The sequence below is a fragment of the Planococcus citri genome, chromosome 1, assembly GCF_950023065.1.
Source record: "Planococcus citri chromosome 1, ihPlaCitr1.1, whole genome shotgun sequence".
NCBI classification, from domain to species: Eukaryota; Metazoa; Arthropoda; class Insecta; order Hemiptera; family Pseudococcidae; genus Planococcus; species Planococcus citri.
In genome coordinates, this window is record NC_088677.1 from 57,796,523 (window position 1) to 57,817,212 (window position 20,690).

Genomic DNA, 20,690 nt, shown 5'->3' on the forward strand with positions numbered 1-20,690 from the left:
ACATATGGTGAGCATATGAACCCACCTAGACGATCCACTTTGAAAAAGTAAGTATCATCTGAATTTTTATCAGTCAGAACAGTTTATTATACTATGTGTGAAAGAGTAATTATCACAGCAAATGAAGGAAAAATCCGAGGAATTTTGAAAACATCCGAATATTCGGAAACATCATTTTATTCTTTTTACGGAGTACCTTATGGCGAACCACCCATAGGAAACTTGAGATTCAAGGTAGATATTATTTGAGAAAAAAATTTTCTATACCTAGAGAGGTGGATATTAATTTCTGAGTAATCAACCAGGATCCAGTTAAAGTCAAGCCTTGGAGAAGAATTTACGATGCAACGAAGGAGAAACCTGGATGTATACAATATTCATTACTGAATCATAATTTTTGGGGCACCGAGGACTGTTTGTATAACAATATTCATATCCCAAAAGTATTCCAAAAACCACATCCAATTCCTTTCAATCACCTACTTCATTGAAATACATCCGTGCGTTTTATTTCGTGCTTTTAAATACAGCTGCCGCAGAAAGATGAGCCTTTGCGAGCCATAATCGTGAATATCCATCCAGGAGCGTATAATTTTGGCACCCCTAACACCGATCAGTTTGGATCACCTGATTTCATTATGCATCACGACGTTGTTTACATCTGCATTGCGTATCGGCTTCATATTTTAGGTAAAAATAACCTTTTCTTTTTCCTATAACCATCTAAAAATTCTAAGATGATTTGAAAATAATCAGATGCAAGTATTCTTTGAATAGGGTTTTTGAATTTGGGAATCAAAGATTGCTCTGGAAATCAAGCTATTAAAGATATAATCTTAGGTCTTCGATGGATCAAAAGTAATATAAAAGCATTTGGAGGTGATCCTGATAACATAACTGTGATAGGAAGCAGCACAGGAGCAATACTTATCAATATTTTAATGTTATCTCCCGCAGCAAAAGGTACCCAGTTCATTAACTTATCCACAGTGTTTTTTCTCTGGAAAATGTAAATAATTTTTCTCAACAAATGCCCAAGCATCAATTCAACTGTAATTCTACTTTTCATAGATTTATTCCATAAAGCTGTTCTAATGGGTGGTTACGTATGCAATCCTGTTATGCCTCATCAAAATTCAAACCAAGAGTACGCTTATGAACTCGCCAAACTGCTCGGATGCACTAAAAATGTCCACGATCACAAACAACTGCTTGCATATTTGAAATCACTGCCTGCAGTTTTACTCATACAGTACTTGAGAGCATGTCAGAAGATTGTACAAAATGTGAGTGATGCAATTAAAAATTAAAAAAATACCTATAATACCAAGTCGCGTTCATAAGGATAGATTTTCAAATATTTCAGACATTAGCGCCAATATATCCGATGGGTATTTTCTCACCAACCTTAGACCACGAATCGGGTATTTTGCCAGAATCTCCAAGGAACCTTTTGCAGTCGATGGCTAAAATACCAATCATGGTGGGATTCTGTGAAAGGGAATCTATCTTAGGATTTTCTCGTGAGTATTTCACGATACAAAATTTACGCTAGATCGTTTACAACATAAGTGCAGATCGCATAAAATAGTATTATTTTCAATGAACTCTGCGGTTACGTAATTCAAAATCATTAGATCACTAAATAAATACAGAAACGAAATCCTGAGCCGACAATTGTTAAAAATTTTTGTTATTTCAGGAGGAGAACTGAGAAGGGAGACAGAAGAAAACTTTAAAACATCATTTTGTCAAAACTGTTGGAGTTGGGGAACTCATTTGGACGAAAAAGACATCCAATTCATCAACCAAGAAGTCGAATCGTTCTACACGCAGGGAACGCCTATCGAAGAAGCTCCTTTATCTTTGAAAGTAGATGTACGAGACTAATTAATTAGTTACCCAGATACCTATCATTGAACACTAATCCATTGTTCTGAAAAAAGATACAAACAGATATAACAATGTCCGATGTTTACGAAACCCTGATTGATATCATAGCAGCAGATTCTCTATCTTCGGTATTCGTGTATAAATTCGAATTTGAAGGCGCCATTGCTACAACAAAAACAATACTATTGCAGCAGTCAGTCCTAGAAGAGGATCTGAAAGGTTGGATAAGCTCATGTACTTTGAAACATACTCTACTCAATTTCATTCCAAATCATAAACTACAGGCACATATCACAATTGCGATTATTTTTATTGGAATCGAAGGAGTGACCCTGAAAATGTGGAAACTCGTGAAATGGTCGATACATTCACCAAACTCGTAACTACTTTCGCAAAAACTAGGTACTAAAATTACGCAGATTCATCAATAGTTTCCGATAACAATGACGATTTTATGTCCTTTCTTTTGCAGTGATCCCAATAATGAAAATATACCAATCCGTTGGATACCATCAACACTGGGAGAACCCTGTTATCTGAGTATAAGCAACCCAATCAAAATGGTAGATGGGAAACTGAACAATGAAAGATTAGAATTTTGGGACCGTATTAAACAACAGATAAAAAAAACAAAGAATGTGAAGATCATCAAAGAAGAGAACGGGGCTGTGAAATCCTAAATCAAACAAAAAACCAATAAAATAAAATGGTTTCATTTTATAGAAAATTGTTCACGAATGGCGCACATTCCCCCCTTTTTTCCCAACAAAATGGCCATTTTTTTCAAATTATCAGCACACAACTGATGTATTCAGTTTTCAAGATTTACCGACTAGATTTGTGAGCTTCGAAAGGGAGGCAGGGGAGAGAAAAAAATCGAAAGGAAGACCAACTGTAGATACCCCATCAGCCCACATACAAAATGAATTATCCGCTTAAAATTCAAATTTTTTCGAAATTTGTCAACTCACGAAAAATTTAGAAATCTGATTTGGGTACTTGATTATTACGTACAATAAATCTGAGAGAACAGGATAAGCTGAAATTCTAGAAATAAGTACCTACTTATGGTCTATTTTAAATTATTGTTCTAAAACTGCGAATTCAAAAATCTGCTGCTGAAAACTCCAGGGCAGCTGATTGAGATACCTACTGCATAGATAATTGTACCCAAAAGAGACCAAAAAAAATGTGTCTTTTTTTCAAAAATAACACAACTTGGACAATTCTTTTAAAATTGTCGTAAAAATAAAGTAATCGCGTATTTCAACTTAATGAGCATAGTTCTAGGTAATTCTAGTGTTATTTGGGAGTTGATAGCGCTTAAAATAAAAGTAAAAGTGCCTAAACGAAACTCGTTACCCGGAGAGTTGGTGCTTTTTATCAATTCAGATAAAGAAACCTGACCCTAACAACTTGATACATATTACTCATGAGGTAGTCAAGTTTTACCTTCGAGCCACGTATGAAAGTTCCGGATATTATTGATTCGAGTTTTCATCGATATCAGTGTAATGTATAAAATGCATCCAGAAGTTGAAATCAGATCTGAAAAATTAAGTTATTGGAAGGGAGACGACTCAGATCCGTTGAAAAATCTCACCATAGGACAGCTAGTTGAGCAGGCAGCTGAACGATATGTTGACAGAATTGCTATTTCGGTTTATGGAGGTAATCGGTTGACCTTTGCCGAAGTATTGGAAAAGGTTAGTGAATTTTGAGAAGAAATTGTAAATAGATAATTAGTGCATTTATTTCAGTATGGCCATACAATGTTTAATAATTTTTAGATCGATATTTTGGCAGCAGCTTTTGCGAATTTGGGATTGAAACGAGGAAATCATATTGCTTTATGGGGTTTCAACACGATCGAGTGGTATTTGTCGTTTCTAGCTGCATTCAGAGCTGGTTTAGTTGTAGTATGTTGAAGTTCTGATATAAAATCATGGATACAATTAGGTTTTGAAGAAAGTTTTGTAATTACTTATAGAATGTGTTTTTTGATTTCAGGTGAATTTAAACCCGTTATATCAAACTGCAGAATTGCTAACTTGTTTAAAACAAACAGACGTGGATGCTTTGATCATGGACGATCAACTGGGTGATCATAATTTTTACAATATTCTCAAAAGAGGTATTCCCGATGTTGAAAAGTACGACAATAATGTTCATATTACCAATGAAGTGGTTCCTTCGCTCAAGACGATTATTGTGATGTCAAAGCAGTCGTTTAAGTAAGTGTGCGCCTTACGTGTTAGATACCTACTTGAAAAATTGAAAGTACCTATCTAATCAATCATGACTATTTTTTTATTTTAAATATGTACATACGTACCTGGTGTTTATCTACTTTTCACAGGGGTACTTTCAAATGGTACGATTTATTTTCATCTGTAACCAAAGATCAACGACTCAAAGTTAAAGAAATTCAGGCAGACTTTAGCCCTTTTGATGTCTGCAATATACAGATGACTTCGGTTGGTAAAATAATTTTGAAATTCCATTAGTTTTGTTTCCACTATCTTGTTTGTTTTCGAAATAATGACTTTCAATATCAACAGGGAACCACCAGCAAATCGAAATGCGTACAACTCTCTCATCACGGCTTGATAAACGCCGCCTACATAGCTGGAAAACGCGAAGGTCGTTTCGAAAAAGTAAGAAAACATCATCTTCAAACATTAACTAGACAGCTAAGCTTTCTGCAAAGTGTGCGTAGCTAGCTGCCTTTTCTACAGCTATAACTGTTATTACATCTAGGTAGTGCATAAGTGAATCAACCATCTCACAGAGATGAGAATTTTTGAAACTCTCACTGCTTCAAAATAATAATTGTTTTTCAGTGTTTTCATATTTTCCAAATTACAATAGGTATTTCAGAATAATTTATAAGCTTGTATTGCTTCTAAATTAAGAAATTTCTAGTTGTTTTTCATAGTTTGCATTGTTTTAAAATTTACAAAATTTCAAATCGATTTCCCGAATTCCCCATCGCTACAATTTCATAAAGTTTTCAATAAATTTTCAGAATTTTGCATTGCTGCTGAGTTAGGAAATTTGCAATCAATTTTTAGAATTCACATTGCCTCTAAATAGTCAAATTTTGAATAATTTTTCAGAATTCTTATTGTCTTTAAATTAAAAAATTTCAAATTCAATTTTCAAGTTCATATTGTCCACAAATTGTAAAACGTTTACTCAATTTTTGGAATTCACATTGCCTCCAATTTTTCAGAATTCTCATCTTCTTCATAAATATTACAATACCTACTTATTTCATATAATTTTCAAGTTCACATTATCTGCAACTTACAGAACTTTTAATCAATTTTTGGAATTCTCAGCGTCTCTAAATACAAATTTTCATATTATTTTTTTTAGAATTTCCATTGTCATCAAATTTATAAATTTTCAAACCAAATTTTCAGAACTTGCTTTTTATTCTAAATTAAGAATTAAATCTTATAAAATATGTTAAGAATTTGCATTGCCTCTAAATTACACGAAAAAAATATGGGTAATTTTTACAAAAAAATTTAACTAAATACTGGTATTTAGCACAATTAAGTACCAGATCCCATTCAACAATTTTTACTGTAATCGTATAGTAAACCTTGTCATTTTAATAAATTTTGCTAAAGGTACCAATAGTAAAAATCATTTTGTTTTAATAATTTTTACTAAATCATGATAATAAAAATTACATGTTTCAATTGTACAAAAATTAGTTTAATTTCTCGTTTTGAAGTAATTTTTAAATTATAAGTAAAAAGTTAAAAATTATTCATGTCAAGGTAATTCTTACTTTATACTTATGGCTATAGGTAGACAAAAAATTAATGAAATGAATTTTTAGTTAGCGAATGATATCATAATTCATAACTCAGTTTCAGCATTATTTTTGCCCCATTACCATGTACTACATAGTAACTCCAAAGCATTTACCTATCCAATTTTCCTATGAAAAATCCGTCACCTACCTACTTACCTCACGGGGATTCGAACCTGGGTCCCTAAATTTCCTATTCCTACCTACATGCCCTAACCACTCAGCCACAACTTTGCTACGAGGGTTAGGGCATTAAAATAATATATTTGTTTGGTAAACGCCCCACCAAACCACGCCCACTTGGAATTTACCGCTAACAGATCGGGGGTGTAACAGGGTACAATGAAACACAGCTGGTGATGGAATAGACTGGGGGTATAGCAGGGTACAATGAGCGGCAGGTGTTCTACAAGTCCCCTTTTCCCTTTTTTAGGATTTAATGCATTAAAATAATGAACTAAAATTGCAATTACTCAGCAATTACCCATCCGAATTGAATGAAAAATAATCTATTCCCTCCGCCTTAATGATTCTCAAATGGTGTCCAATAGGTACAAAAAACGGTTGGATAGTTTAAGAGAACATTCATGTATAATGAAATTTCATTTCTCAAAGCGAAACCAATAGTGTGCTACGCACACTAAAAATAGGTACATCCTTCAAAACTTGCGAATAATTAATTCGAATGTTTCATCTTCAAGATGCATAGGGTATGTCTTCAAGTACCATTTTTCCACGCCTATGGAGCAGTTCATGGTATTTTATCGTTGGTAGCTTCTGGTTGCGTTTTAGTTCTACCTTATGTAAAATTCAGTCCAAATAAATCGATCGATTGTATCATAGAAGAAAAGTAGGCTATTCGCTTATTCATTGAATTGAGTCACTGTAAAAAAAAAATTTACTATATACATACAATAAATCGATTTTAAATGTTACAGATGCACGATTGTTTATGGCACTCCAACTATGCACAACGATCTAATCACTACAGTTCGAAGTAGAGCCTCTACTGACGATAAAATTTTCGAAAAAATATCCTTCGTCAAGATAGTTCGAGCTGGGGGAGCCATGTGCTCACCTGAGATTACTAAAAACCTAAAGAAAACGTTTAGAAATTCTCGATTTATGGTAAGAGAGAAGAATTTCTGTTGGTCAACTATTTTTTTTTTTTACAATGGAACAATCAATTAGGTAGTGGTAAGAGGGGGGGGGGGGGTCAGAGATTTTTTTGAAATTTTTCCTACGGAAAGACCTTCTGAAGGGATGACCAATGGCGCAAATCGCAGCTCTCTAGCCCTTTTTTAAAAGCTGCTAGGGGACGTCAAAGTTTTTAGTGAACTTGAAAATCATCAATTTCAGCAGTGGATTACTCGATAACCGGGATACCTACTAAAATGAATTTTTTTCTTATAGTTAGTGGTTTTGAAAGGCTCTTTGGTGATATCATAAAAATCAGAGTTGCCACTTTTTTACGTACGAAAAATGACCTCGAAAAGTTTCAAAAAGTAGTTTTCATATCGTTCCGACTCTCAAAAATTCTGAAAAAAATATATTATGGACAACTTTTTAGACTGAACAAGATATTAAAAAATTGGGATGGAATTATTTCGTAAAATCGATTTTAAAAAAATGAAAGTTTGCAAAAAAATGCGATTTTTTGATTTAAAACAAGACAACAAGTTTTGACAGGTGAAGTGGACCCATTTGACTCCTATTTTCACGTATCCGTTGAAAAAGTTGAAAAAATCCCTTCACTCGATGAAGTAAACTCATTACAAGAAAATCAAAATTTGAAAAAATTCAATTTTTAATTTCAAACATCAAAAAAAGTTTAAATTCATTCAGTTGTCTTATTTTAACCTCTTTCTGACGGATTTCATGAAAATGTTGATAAAAATCACACTCCAAAAAAATTGAAATTCGTTTATTTTTTGAATTTTGATTTTTTTGTGACGAGTTTATTTCACCTAACAAAGGCGGTTTTTCAACTTTTTCAACGGATACGTAAAAATAGGGGTCAAATGGGTCAACTTTACCTGTCAAAACTTGTTTTCTTGTTTTAAATCAAAAAATCGCATTTTTTTTGTAAATTTTCAATTTTTTAAAATCGACTTTACGACATAATGCCATCCCAATTTTTTAATATGTTGTTCAGCATGAACAGTTGTCCATAATATATTTTTTTTTTAATTTTTGAGAGCGGAACGATATGAAAACTACGTTTTGAAACTTTTCGAGCTACTTTTTCATACGAAAAAAAGTGGCAACACTGATTTTTATAATATCACCAAAGAGCCTTGCAAAACCATTAACTATTGGAAAAAATTCATTTTAGTAAATATCCCGGTTATCGAGTAATCCACTGCTGAAATTGAAGATATTTCAAGTTCACTGAAAACTTTGACGCCCCCTAGCAGCATTTAAAAAAGCGTTGGAGGGCATCGGTTTGCGCCATTATTGGTCATCCCTTCAGAAGGTCTTTTCACAGGAAAAAATTCAAAAAATTGCCGAACCCCCCCAACCACTTCTTGGTCGAATTGACGTGGAATGGCCCTACCGTATAATATTTTTTGTGTTTTCACAGATTGGATGGAGTATGACAGAAACCAGCGGCACAGGATTCATGACATTTTTACAGGATTCGGAAGATTTTATTTTATCCACCGTTGGAAAAGTAACGGAGCATGTCGAGGTACACAATTACACATAGACACGTTGAGACAATTAGTTGAACCGTATCAAGGTTAAAGATATCGCAGAAGGGGTACTAGTGGTACCTATTTGTAATGTAGGCGTAATCGAAAGTGAAATTAATACCTAAATGCAAGTTTATGCTGCCTTCCTAGGTCAAGGTTATCGACGAGAAGGGCGAAATCGTACCTTTAGGAGTACCTGGTGAGTTGTGCTGCAGAGGGTATCAAATAATGAAAGGATACTACAAGGATCCGGTCAAGACTAAAGAAGTATTGGATGAAGATGGATGGCTTCGTACAGGGTATAACTTTGTAAAATAAGAATTTTCTGATGAAATGATGAAAACACTCGTGTTACCCATGGCCCAATTTTTCTCCAGTGTAGCATCTTGCTTTGAATAATTTTCGAAGAATTGGTAAAAAAATCAATAATAAGTATGCCTATGTATTTATTTTGACGTTTTTTATGGGTACCTTTTCCTTCAAAAAAAAAAAAAAAAAAACTCATCAGGAGTTGTTATACAATATACATACCTACTAACCGAATTACATCAAAATTAGTACCTGAAGAATACTGAAATGAAAAATATGGAGTCAATCATAGATAAATAATACACATTGTGAATTTTTTTTTCTCTCAACTGACTATCTGTCTCTTATGCCCTAACTGTCTCGTATCTCTAATAATTAATCAAACTGTGTAAAAAGACGCTTCTCAAGTTTAATTTTTAATTGCAGGGATAGATTCATTTTAAGAGAAAATGGTTATGGTGAAATCGTTGGCAGGATCAAGGATATAATTATTAGGGGTGGGGAAAACATTGCACCCAAAGAAATAGAACAATTGCTAATCGAACATCCGGATATAGTTGATGTTGAAGTAAGCATTGGTTCAGTGATTATTCTAACGTGTAGCTCCGCACATTTTGTGTAGTTCCAAAAATTTGTTGTGTAGTACCAACATATTTGTGTAGTACCAAAAATAGATATTTATATATTTGCTTGGGAGTTTTTCAATGAAAAAAAAGTTGAAAAAAGAGCTAATCTTGTGCTTGAAAAATATTTTTGTTCAAACTGTTAAAAATATCAGTGGTGGAAAAACTGACTTTTCACATCAAAATTATTGCTGTTTTGCTTCTTGAAACTGCGAATTTTGGAAAGCTTTTGCCCTCGCTTCGCTCGGGCTAGTTTGATTCTCTTCTTCCCGATTCAAATTTCAAGGAACTATTTATGAAATTTTTTAAAAGTTGAGATCAGAAAAACTGAATTCGTACATTAATTAAAATCGATATTGTTCTGCTTTTCGAACTACAAATTTTTCAAATTTTTCGCCATAGCTTCGCTCGGGCCAATTTTGTTATTTTCTATGCAGTTCCCATTTCAAAAAACCCATGATTAAATTTGAAAAATGTTGAATTCAGAAAAACAGAATACATAGTTTTCAACAAACTTTATCTGGCTGTGGGGTGGAGGGGTTGGTAAGAAAATCAGGGAGAGTTGGAAAAATAAGGGGGAATCTTGATACTGAAAATTATCCTGCTTGTGTTTGCAGGGCCGGCGAGAGCCAGTGCGGGCCCTGGTGCAAAATTTTGCGGGCCCCAAATGTTTTTGGTGTACATATTCTTATTTCTCATTCTTTACTTAGCATATGTCCATTGCCCAGGGGAGAAGCAAACCAATTTTAGTAGGAGGGGAAAAAATTTTGAAAATACCAACCCCAACATCGCAAATTTTCCAACAACTTACCTATTTACCAGATTTTGTACACACTTTGTAATTAAGTGGAATTCAACTTTATTTTTTATTAAGAAGTTGCAAACATTTGAAAGATATACTTAAATGAAAAATGATTAAATTGTAATGTGAGTTTGTTGAGAATGTTAAAATTCAAAAATATGTATGAAGAGAAGCTTACAATAATGCCCGAGCAGAGCGAGGACGAAAATTTTTTGAGGAACTTTGCCTGAAACATAGTGGTTTTTAACAATTATTTTAAACGCAATTCAAGAATTTCAGAAATGTCAGTTCATTGTAAACTTTCCAACTTGTCACTCAAAATTGCCAAGTTTTGCCAACTTCATTTGCGGGCCCTTCGAAAATTTGCGGGTCCGATGCAGTTGCACCCCTTGCACTTGTGTAGCTCCAAAAAATTCTTAGAATAATCACTGCATTGGTTATCTATTGATTTGTAAAATACGAATAATCTGTTTATAGTCTCATGCTTAAGTACATTATGTGGCCCTTTGAAAAAGGTTTATGGCGTATCAGATACTAGATTGGGTGAAGCGGTAGCAGCAGCTGTTATCAAATCACCAAATTCTGGTTTAACCGAACGAGAAATTCAAGAATACTGCAAAGGAATGGTTGGTTCTGATACTTCCATCTCTTTCTCTAGCTTTTAAAGGACTCTTCAAAAATAAAAGTACAAGTAGGTAAATTGTGTATCCTATATGTAAAAAATGGCACGACTGTTTACAGATTGCATCTTACAAAATACCACAATATGTTGTATTTGTGGAAAAGTATCCGAAAACGATGTCTGGTAAAATTCAGAAAGTCAAATTGAAGGAAATGACTGAAAAACAGTTGCAGCTTCCAGCTTCGTAAACTGTGTTACGTGATACTCTAAAAATATTGTTGTAGTTAATAAATTCAAGATTGTTCAAAGAAGAAAATTTTCGTTCATCTGAGTTATGCAAACTGGGTACGAAGTACATAGGTACAGGTGAAATGTGAGATTGCTCGAAGAAGAAATTTTGATTTCTGGGTTGCGTAAACAAGATAATTATAAAAATTCAAGCGAGATTCAAATTTGAAAATTATTTTATTATTTTTTCAATTCTTTCTTTAAATTTTCCCAAAATTCCATTCGTTTTCCATTCAATTTGCCATCTATCAATTCCATTTTCTTATCTATTTTCATATAACATGGCGTCTCAATAGTCGATGGGCTCCAATGTGTTCCAAGATCCTCACAATTTGGGTTCCTGTGAGAAAAGTACCATTATATTGTGTAACATAGTTCTCTAGATTTTGAAACAAGTTGATAAATAATAATCGTGCTGCTTCACCCAGTTTTAGCGAAATTCCCAATGATTTTGGTGAAAGTGTGAATCATTTTAGTAGTTTCCGGAGTGTATTGTCGATCATGCATGTCCCAACGATTCGTAGATTTTGACCAATAACAAAAGTCGTCGGCGTGAAAAGTTCCTGCGACAAGTAACGTGGTGTTTTTTTTTCATGGAATTCTTTTTGTTTATGCCTCGTATTTGTAGGAAATTTTATTTATTTGTCGTAAGTATTATTTTATCCGAACCTTCTACTGATTCACCCAGCGATCCAATTAGTACATCTCTTAACGTTCCAGCATTACCTTCGAATGTAAACTTATAAACGTAAGCTGATGAAGGAAGGTCTTTTGCGACCACATTAATTAATGTATTGTATATATCCGAATACGCCATATCTGTGAGAATCTGCAGATATCCAAAAAGTATTTCAAAACTTATCAATAGAATTCGTACTTACGAGCTCCCATCGTTCAGCAAATTTATTGAAACACTTTACCCCCGTGTAGAAATTCATACTAGGCTTAAAACTACGTATGTGGATTTTTTTCGAAATGTTATCTTCCTTATTCTTTCTTTCCGGGAGTCCAGAAAGAATATTCTTGATATGGTCGAGGTCGCATGCCCTCTCATAATAATATGTACTTTTCAAAAAATAAAAATTTGAAATTAGAGTTCCGTGTAGTGTTTTGTTGCTGGAAGATGGGAGCTATCGGTTATTCGTAATTTTTATTTACATCAATTTTAAGTGGTATTGGAGCTGTCTCTATTGGTTTTCCTTTCCAATAAAAATCTTCTACTTGATTTTTGATGTATTTAATTTCATCATCTGTAACATCGTGTCCCCAGCCAAAATAGTTGTTTCGAATAACAGTAAAGAAATTTTTTGTTGTACCATCCTTCATCCCGCCTGAAAATGATTTAACATTTTTAATAAATTGAAATCAAAATGTAGTATGTTGATAAAAATTGTAATATCTATTATTACTGCAGAATCCTAAAACGGCTTCTTTTTCACAAATTCCAAATAATACAGGCACTCGTGTGGTTGTTTCGATTAATTTTCTGTGATGTAAAGGTAGCGCGCCGTTCTCTCCTGAATCTATTGTCGGCATAAAAGGAGAGCCAGGGAATGGCGTACCTGAATTCTGAAAAAAAATGGATTCATGTAGATTTTGCTAATCTCAATAGAGTCATGTGCAAGGTTCAGATTTTTATATTACAGCATGTAGGAATTTTTAAATCATCTTCACAATTCATAAAATTTCCAGTAAGTAAAATAAGCCTAATTTTTTGGAGCATTTTTTCGCATATTCTATTCATAAGAGCATTAGACTTCTTTAAAGGAATTTTTTAAGTTTTTGGAGAATTTTTCATGTTTTTAGGGAATTTTATACGTAGTGATCGCAATTTAGATTTAACATTTTTTTTTCGAAATTGGAAACTTCTTTACATTTTTTTGTGTTTTGATCCTTTTTAATGAACCCAATAATAATGTCTTGATTCCCTTAAAGATTTGTAAATTTCAAACCTTGATGTAGATTCAATTCTGCAGTACACTTCGAATACGTTAGACCGTTTGATAACCATTGTATACATGTATGTACCTTGTTGATTGAACGATCAGGTCTGTATTGAACGAGTGATTCCACCGCCAATTTTCTGTAAATTGATAGTAATTTTTTCTTATCTGTTTTATCAGTCACTTCATAACCAAGATCTTGAGCAATTTGTGAACTCGATGTCACGTTTTCTTCAGTAGAAATACGTAAGGGATTGAAAACGTATCCTGCCATCATAACGACCTTGTGGAACAATCCTAAAAAATATCTTGTAAATTTGGTGCATATTTGTTTTAGTTTCATAACTCTGCATAGAAATTACACACACCTTTTGCTAATGGCGATAACATGAGGAAATGTATCAAAGTAGATCCAATGCTACTCCCTATTAATGTCACATTATCAGGATCACCACCAAATACGCTGATGTTATCTTTTATCCATCGCAGACCCATTATTATATCCTTTAATCCTTGATTACCCGGGCATTCTTCAAGGCCCAAGTTCAAAAATCCTGCGCAGAAGGTAAACAAAGTGCAATCGATGGTTGATTATTAGGGTGGATCGCGGGAAACAAATAGGAAGGATTTTGACAAATTCAATGAAGACCTTAATTTTTCTTTGAAAGTCACACATTAAATTTTTTAGTTCCAGACGTGTACGTAATTTGGAGAAGAGATGTGGGTGTTCAAAAAAGAGGCATTAAAAAAAATCGTGGTTTTTTTCGCTCTATCCCTCTACTTAAGATCTTGTTTTGAAGAAAATGAACCAATTTATTTACCTAGAAAATGCAGTCTATGAGCTATGGAGACGTATACAACATCGAGATGCATTATCAACTCGGGTGATCCATAATGTCATGTTTCTGGAGAACCATGAAGTAATCCTCCCGGATGAATATTGACTATCACAGCTTTTAGAGGGTCGCCTTTTGATGGTATCTGCATTACATTAAAGTCACAATCAGAAATGAACTTGCTTGTGCTAAGATATTTCTCAAGTAGGAATGTACTTTGGGAGTGTGAATATTATGGTATAGGCAATCTTCAGACCCGCAAATGCATTTAAAGTGCATTGAATACTGCAAACAGCCACTTTTCTTCTCAATCGATGCGTCGCGGACATTTTTCCAAGGTTTGATTGGTACAGGGTCCTGTTCAAATGAGGTAAATACGAGCACATACATTATGTACAAGTACGTGTTTGCATTGTATCTACAATACTTGACGGAAGTACTAAAATTTATACCTTGTAGCGTAATGTTCCTGCAGTGCTCTGTCCATATGGTACACCAAAAAACGAGTAATATTCGGTGTTTGAAAATGTTGACTTTTTTTTGATGCCTCGAACTTTTCCTTCTTTTACGGTAACTGTTACTTTTTCTGACATTTTCTTCGTGGAATAATTGAACTAAATTCAGAAATGTGGGAAATGAGCAACGCTCAACAACTTAGATATGTATGTACTTTGAAGTTATTCCGTTTTGAGAAATTGTGATGTCATTTTATGGGAATACAACAAAGTCGTGGGTACATTGAACTTATCTGGTATATGTTATCGTGTTGGCTACTTTTTTTGATACTATTTACATAGCTCAGCTAGACACTGTATTTTACCGACTTTTTGGTAGTACTGTCCAAGTTGCGATAGTGTAAGGTGGGTCGGGGAGTGACTTTTCTTTACGTTTTGAAGGTCTGGGATTATGATACGCTCAATTTCTAAAATTCAGGTTTCCATACAATAGGGTTCATAGTCTGTATGAATAGGTATATTTATGTAGTATCTTGTGGTGCCCGGGTCTTTTTTATGGTGATTGTGGTGACCTTGAACATAGAGGAACACAACTATTCAGCTGTCAACAGCGAAACCGCCAAGTACGTATGAATAGGGGCAATGTATGTAATCCTGATAAACGGTGAGAAGTCCTATTTAAGGGAGACGAGGAGTTAAGAGGGTTACAGGTGGCATCACAAACGACGCATTCATTTTTTTTCTCAGCCTTTCATCAAACCCCTTTTGAAAATTCATTTCTACATCCCCCGACAAATAACCCCTTGATAGCACAGGAGGGTGGGGCCAGTACGAACGACAGTGTTTTCAGAACAAACGTTTAATTGACGCTACTTTGGACCTTCTAGGTGAAATTAGGGGGGTGCTGTCAAATTTCTCGAAGAGGGGGACAGCACGCGGAAAAATTTTTAACAAAAATTAGGAGGAAAATTTCAGTGCAAATTGATCCGATTGTACGTGGTATAGAATTTCGAACTTTTTTTCAAATTGTAGTAAGTACTGAGAGGGTAATTGACGAATGATGTCAAAATCAGTGTTGCCACTTTCAAAAACCTAAAAAAATCGATTTAAAAACTTCTAATTTAAATATAACTATGATGTCCACCTGTAAAAATTCTGAAAAAATTCTCAGTTTTAGTCCTTTTTATATAGAATAACATATCAAAAAATTGGACTGCCATTCAATGTATTTCACTCTTAAAATAAAATTATATCACGAAAAATGTCATTTCTCGACAATTCGTTGACAAATTGGGGGGGGGGATTGTTTTCAAATATTAATCTACACATTGGTAAAATATTTCAAAAATGCAAAATTTTTTATTATTTAGGTTTCTGATGGTACTTTTGCAATAATTGTACTTATCTACAACTTGTAATTTTTTTTTTCGAAAATGAAAGAAAATGCCAATCCAATTTTTTGATATGTTATTCTACATAAAAAGGACTAAAACTGAGAACTTTTTCAGAATTTTTACTGGAGGACATCATGGTTATATTTGAATTGGAAGTTTTTAAATCGATTTTTTTAGGTTTTTGAAAACGGCAACACTGATTTTGACATCATTCGTCATTTACCCTCTCAAAGTACAACAATTTGAAAAGTAATTTACTAATTCATGGTAAAAAAAAAATGACTCAAGGTGTGGTTCAATTTGTGATGAAAGTAAGAATTACTGACCGTTCTGTATTATGATTATTTTATATTTATTTTTTCAAAAACAAAATTCAATGTAATTTTGAATAAAGTTAAGTGGTGATTTTTATTATTTTGTCACTACTTGGTATTATCTATACTCCGATTGTAACTGTAATTTTAGGTAATTATTTACGGATGGTAAAGTTTTACTATTTTGTTCAAGTAAAAATTACACAGTTGTAAAGGTATTTTTATTATTTTGTTCAAGTACGTATAAATTACTTACCCAATTGCAAAGGTAATTTTTACTTTTATTTCCGAGTAAATTTTTTTAAAAAACGGAACATTCAAATAGCAAAAAAATGCCCACAAGTTTGAACTCGTCACCTTAGATTTGTTAATTTAATTAATATTATTTTTTTAGCGTATTTTTTTTAATACATTTTCCGAAATAGGTAACTGAAGTTACTGAATTTTGTTATTCGTGTAAATTGTTGATTTGTTTCTTAAATTTTTTGCATCATTTGAAAAATTGTTCACTTTAATGTTTATCATCTAGGTACCTACTACCTAGGTATGTACTTTTCCATATTTTTTCCAAGTTCTTTCATACATAATAAATTTATTTTCGTTGTATCATAAAAACTTCAAAAGGAAGAATCAACAAATTACACAGCTGCGATGTTAATTTCTTACTCCCAATAAATATCGTTACTTCACGTCATTGCCTCGAGACATATCAGTGATAATTTCTCATTGCACGGACATGTTTTCGTACTACTCAATATTTTTCGATGCATTCGCGCGATATACTTATACGATGAAATGTCTGGAAAATTAATCATTAACGTTAACGAAGGAAAGGTTCGAGGAATAAAAGAATCGTCCACGTTTTCGAAAAAAGAATATTATTCTTTTTATGGCATACCTTACGCAGAACCAACCAGCGGTAATTCACGATTCAAGGTACCTATCTGTTTTAAAATAGTGTATTGTATAATCATTTTAATTATTTCCTTTCGCATAAAAGAACTCAATTTCTACCATTATGTTTAGGATCCGATCAAAGTCAAACCTTGGAAAAATATTCACGATGCAACGAAAGAGAAACCAGGTTGCATACAATTTTCACCATTAACTTTTGAATTCTGCGGTACAGAGGATTGCCTATTCAATAATATTCATATACCACAAGTTGGTGCAATTTTCAATTCCTCAGACACTCTACCACAAAACTTGAAAAACATTTCACTCAATAGTTCTCTCAATCATCTTATACATGTACCAGGCGCCTCAAAAAGATGAACCGTTGAAATCTGTTATTATCAACATCCATCCAGGAGCATTTCATCATGGGTCGCCTCACCCTCGTCACTTTGGATCCCCTGACTTCGTGATGCACCATGATATCGTATACGTGGGGATTGCTTACCGATTACATGTCTTGGGTATGTGCTCAGACACTACTGTACCTATGCTCTATTCACAGAAGCTGAGAGATTGAATTGATTTTCTCCCTTTTTATTTCAGGATTCTTGAATTTAGGATTAGAGGATTGTTCGGGAAATGAAGCTTTAAAAGATATAATCATGTCGCTTCAGTGGATTAGAAATAATATAGCATCATTTGGAGGCGATCCTGAAAATATTACTCTGCTTGGAAACAGTAGTGGAGCAACTTTAATTCACGCATTGATGTTATCTCCCGCATCAAAAGGTAATTAAAAAATATAAATACGAGAAATGTACTTTGATCAATTTAAAAAACTGAATTTCAAAAAAAAAAATCGAAAAGAAAGTTGAACAAGTCTACCTTCTTCTCCAGTGGTTTACAAGTTAGGCAAACATACCTACATAGAGTTCGTACAATTTGCATATCATAGTTACCTACTGAGTAAATCTAGAAAATATCCTATAGGTATTAATTTCAAATTCCACAGGATTATTCCATAAAGCAGTTCTGATGAGTGGCTATTTGATGAATCCAATCGCACCATTTCAAGTGACCAATAAACTTCACGCTGTCGAATTAGTAAAATTACTCGGTTATAAAAAAGATTTCACCAACTACGAAAAAATATTGAAATTTTTGAAAACTCAACGATCCATGCCACTCTACCAAGGTCAAGCATTTTATCAAAATGAACTGAAAAAGACTGAAGTAATATCGCAATTGAGTATCAGCTTGATTCAATATTAGCAGATGAGGTATCTAATCACTTCGTTTCAATTTTCACAGAATATTGCTCCAATCACAACAATAGGAACATTCGCTATTACCAATGATCCAATCATCTTGCCCCATCCACCAGTAAAATTAATCGAGTCGATGATGCGAATACCAATCGTCATAGGGTTCAGTGAACGCGAATCTATTTTTGGTTTCATTCGTGAGTTAGATATCTTTTTATGAAATTTTATTTATAACTAATGAAAACACCGATGTCAGCAATTTTCTTCCTTTATTGTATTTCAGGAGGACCTGAATTCATACAAAAAACCGAAGAAAATTTCGCAACTACTTTTTGCCAAAATCCGTGGGGCTGGGGGTACAATTTGACCGAAGAAGAAATCGAGCTGATCCAAAAAAAAGTTGAAAGTTATTATAACGATGGACAACCAATTGCTCAAGCTTCCTTGAGTGTGAAAGTGGATGTAAGTAGGTACAAGAAATTAATTCGTTACATACCTCAGTAAATGATAAGCAAATTCTTCGACACAATATTACCAACAGCATGAATTCAACTTGTTTAGATTCACACTGATATCATAATGTCTGATGTTTATGACACTGTAATCAATCCTTTGGCCGCGGAGTTACCTTCGTCAGTATTCGTGTACAAGTTTGAATTCGAAGGAAACATAATGTCGTTAAAAGGATTAGATTTATTGGAAAAACTAAAAGGTTTACCTACGTTAGCTAAGACAGGTGGATCGCGAAAAAAAAATGAAGTAGGAATGATTCTGACAAAATTTAGTGGAGACCTTAATTTTGAGTTGAAAGCACTCAGAAAAACTTTTAGCTCCAGAGGTGCTCCTGGAAGGGAGGAATTTTCGAGAAAAAAAACATGTTTTTTTCGCTCTACATAGGTCTTACTCAATATTTTTTTTTCGGGAAAATGGTCTGGTTTCAAAAGATAGCATTTGAGTTTCAGCGTCAACCTAAGCTATTGCCAACAAAATACAAAACCACTTTTAGGGTTCGTTGAAGATTTGCAAATCGCTTATTTCAGGGTAAATTCGTGTGTTGGAAATTTTTTCTCAAATATTTCGCTTTGTTCAAGCCAAAACATGGAAGATACCATTTCTGAAACTGGGGAAATATTTAGGAACGCAGTGGTGCCAATTTTTTGTTCATTGTTTTCACTTTCAAAAAATTTTAAAGATACCTAAAATTTTGCAATTTTTTCGGTTTTTTAAAATTGGCAATAATGACCAAAAAATTGATACCACTGTGTTCTAAAATGCTTCCCCAGTTTTAAAAATGGTATAAGCATGCAAAATAGCTGAGGAAAAAATTTTCAAAAACACAAATTTACCCAAAATAAGCGATTTGAAAATTTTCAACCGCTCAACAGAACCTTGGGGCTAGACGATTTTTTCCAAAAGGGGGGGGGGGGTAAGAGTTAACACACTGAAAATACCTATTCTTTGAGGACCTCCTACTCCCCTCCAAAAGCACCTTCAGAGGTCAAAATTTTTTCTGAGTGAAATTCAACTCAAAATGAAGGTCTCCAATCTTCACTGAATTCGATCAAAATCCTCCAAAATTTTTTATTTATTTTTTTGCGATTTATCCTAATGCAGACAAATACATAGTTTTGTAATAATTATTTACTCGTAGATCGCTAATATTATTTCGTTTATGTTTATCTTTTTTCAGGGACTTATCATGGAACTGAGTTTTGTTATTGTCATCGCTTTAGTGATCCGGGTGACTTGGAAACTCATCAAATGGTACATGAGTTTACAAAACTTATCGCAACTTTTGCAAAAACAGGGTAGGTAAAGAATGAATAAAAATTGAATTTTTGATAAGAACATGTTCTAAACCTCCAAATCGAAACATTATGGCCATCCTTATAAATTTTTTTCCCATACTGGCAAATTTCCCTACATTCAGATAGATTCTCTTTAGAAATGCAGTATTTTTCTGTAAAACTAACGAATATTCATTCTCCATACAACATCGCAATTTCCCAAAACTAAACGTCACCTTTTCTAGCCAAACTCAATCCACATCAAATTTTCATTTTTTTCACAGTTATTCTCAAATTCCCAACAAAGACTTGAAAATGTTTTTTCCAAGACGGAAACAAACGCTTGGAAAGAATTCTCTATGTAGGTAATTGTAAAGACTCGCAAACTTTTTTTTTCAGAGATCCGAATCATGAAGATTTAGAAACTCAATGGAGATCATCGACTCCAGAAAATCCGTGTTATTTCAGAATAAACTCTCGTATGGATCTCGTAGAGGGTAAATTGAATAATAATAGACTGGAATTTTGGCAAGGCATAAAGAAACAATTCAAAAGAGATATCAGTTCAAGGATCCGTTCATAATTGTCAAATTTTTACATCGTACTTTGAAGCAATAAATACGTATAAGTCTAGAGCAATAGCTAACTTTTTTGTTTGATAAAATTCTTCAAATTATAGCTCATTATCATTAGATATAGGTAGATGAAAAAAAAAATTCCAACACTTTGCTTACATT

At 33.5% G+C, this 20,690-nt stretch overlaps 4 protein-coding genes across 6 annotated transcripts; 3 read left to right on the forward strand and 1 right to left on the reverse strand.

Annotated features, from left to right (window-relative positions):
• The first annotated feature begins 10 nt into the window (after window positions 1-10).
• Window positions 11-3,168, forward strand: LOC135833046 (esterase E4-like). The gene is made up of 10 exons (XM_065346651.1): window positions 11-234; window positions 306-443; window positions 531-690; window positions 778-963; window positions 1,072-1,286; window positions 1,367-1,523; window positions 1,703-1,878; window positions 1,947-2,112; window positions 2,178-2,295; window positions 2,366-3,168. Exons 1-10 carry the CDS (start codon window positions 94-96, stop codon window positions 2,571-2,573), a joined length of 1,665 nt encoding a protein of 554 aa, XP_065202723.1. The 5' UTR covers window positions 11-93; the 3' UTR covers window positions 2,574-3,168.
• A 126-nt stretch (window positions 3,169-3,294) lies between these two features.
• On the forward strand, window positions 3,295-11,265 carry LOC135833045 (medium-chain acyl-CoA ligase ACSF2, mitochondrial-like). Of its 2 annotated transcripts, XM_065346648.1 has the most exons (12): window positions 3,295-3,599; window positions 3,684-3,812; window positions 3,904-4,127; window positions 4,253-4,370; window positions 4,455-4,550; window positions 6,424-6,572; window positions 6,661-6,850; window positions 8,307-8,414; window positions 8,569-8,717; window positions 9,154-9,295; window positions 10,668-10,778; window positions 10,894-11,265. In XM_065346648.1, exons 1-12 carry the CDS (start codon window positions 3,408-3,410, stop codon window positions 11,020-11,022), a joined length of 1,737 nt encoding a protein of 578 aa, XP_065202720.1. In that variant the 5' UTR covers window positions 3,295-3,407; the 3' UTR covers window positions 11,023-11,265. The 2 variants fall into 2 exon arrangements, with proteins under 2 accessions (XP_065202720.1, XP_065202721.1); XM_065346649.1 differs by lacking the exon at window positions 10,894-11,265 and having other exon boundaries at window positions 10,630-10,776.
• LOC135833047 (esterase FE4-like) lies at window positions 11,221-14,837 on the reverse strand. Its single transcript, XM_065346652.1, has 10 exons — window positions 14,294-14,837; window positions 14,058-14,198; window positions 13,827-13,986; window positions 13,374-13,559; window positions 13,091-13,302; window positions 12,472-12,631; window positions 12,221-12,393; window positions 11,732-11,891; window positions 11,487-11,625; window positions 11,221-11,402 (listed from the first exon to the last, which is right to left on the reverse strand). Exons 3-10 carry the CDS (start codon window positions 13,876-13,878, stop codon window positions 11,243-11,245), a joined length of 1,242 nt encoding a protein of 413 aa, XP_065202724.1. The 5' UTR covers window positions 13,879-13,986; window positions 14,058-14,198; window positions 14,294-14,837; the 3' UTR covers window positions 11,221-11,242.
• Window positions 14,838-15,825: 988 nt separating this feature from the next.
• Window positions 15,826-20,586, forward strand: LOC135833049 (esterase E4-like). Of its 2 annotated transcripts, XM_065346655.1 has the most exons (10): window positions 15,828-16,940; window positions 17,031-17,168; window positions 17,263-17,422; window positions 17,505-17,690; window positions 17,914-18,134; window positions 18,213-18,363; window positions 18,450-18,628; window positions 18,728-18,878; window positions 19,857-19,974; window positions 20,353-20,586. In XM_065346655.1, the coding sequence occupies exons 1-10, from the start codon at window positions 16,800-16,802 to the stop codon at window positions 20,534-20,536; spliced, it is 1,629 nt and encodes a 542-aa protein (XP_065202727.1). In that variant the 5' UTR covers window positions 15,828-16,799; the 3' UTR covers window positions 20,537-20,586. The 2 variants fall into 2 exon arrangements, with proteins under 2 accessions (XP_065202728.1, XP_065202727.1); XM_065346656.1 differs by lacking the exon at window positions 18,728-18,878 and having other exon boundaries at window positions 15,826-16,940.
• The last annotated feature ends 104 nt before the right edge of the window (window positions 20,587-20,690 follow it).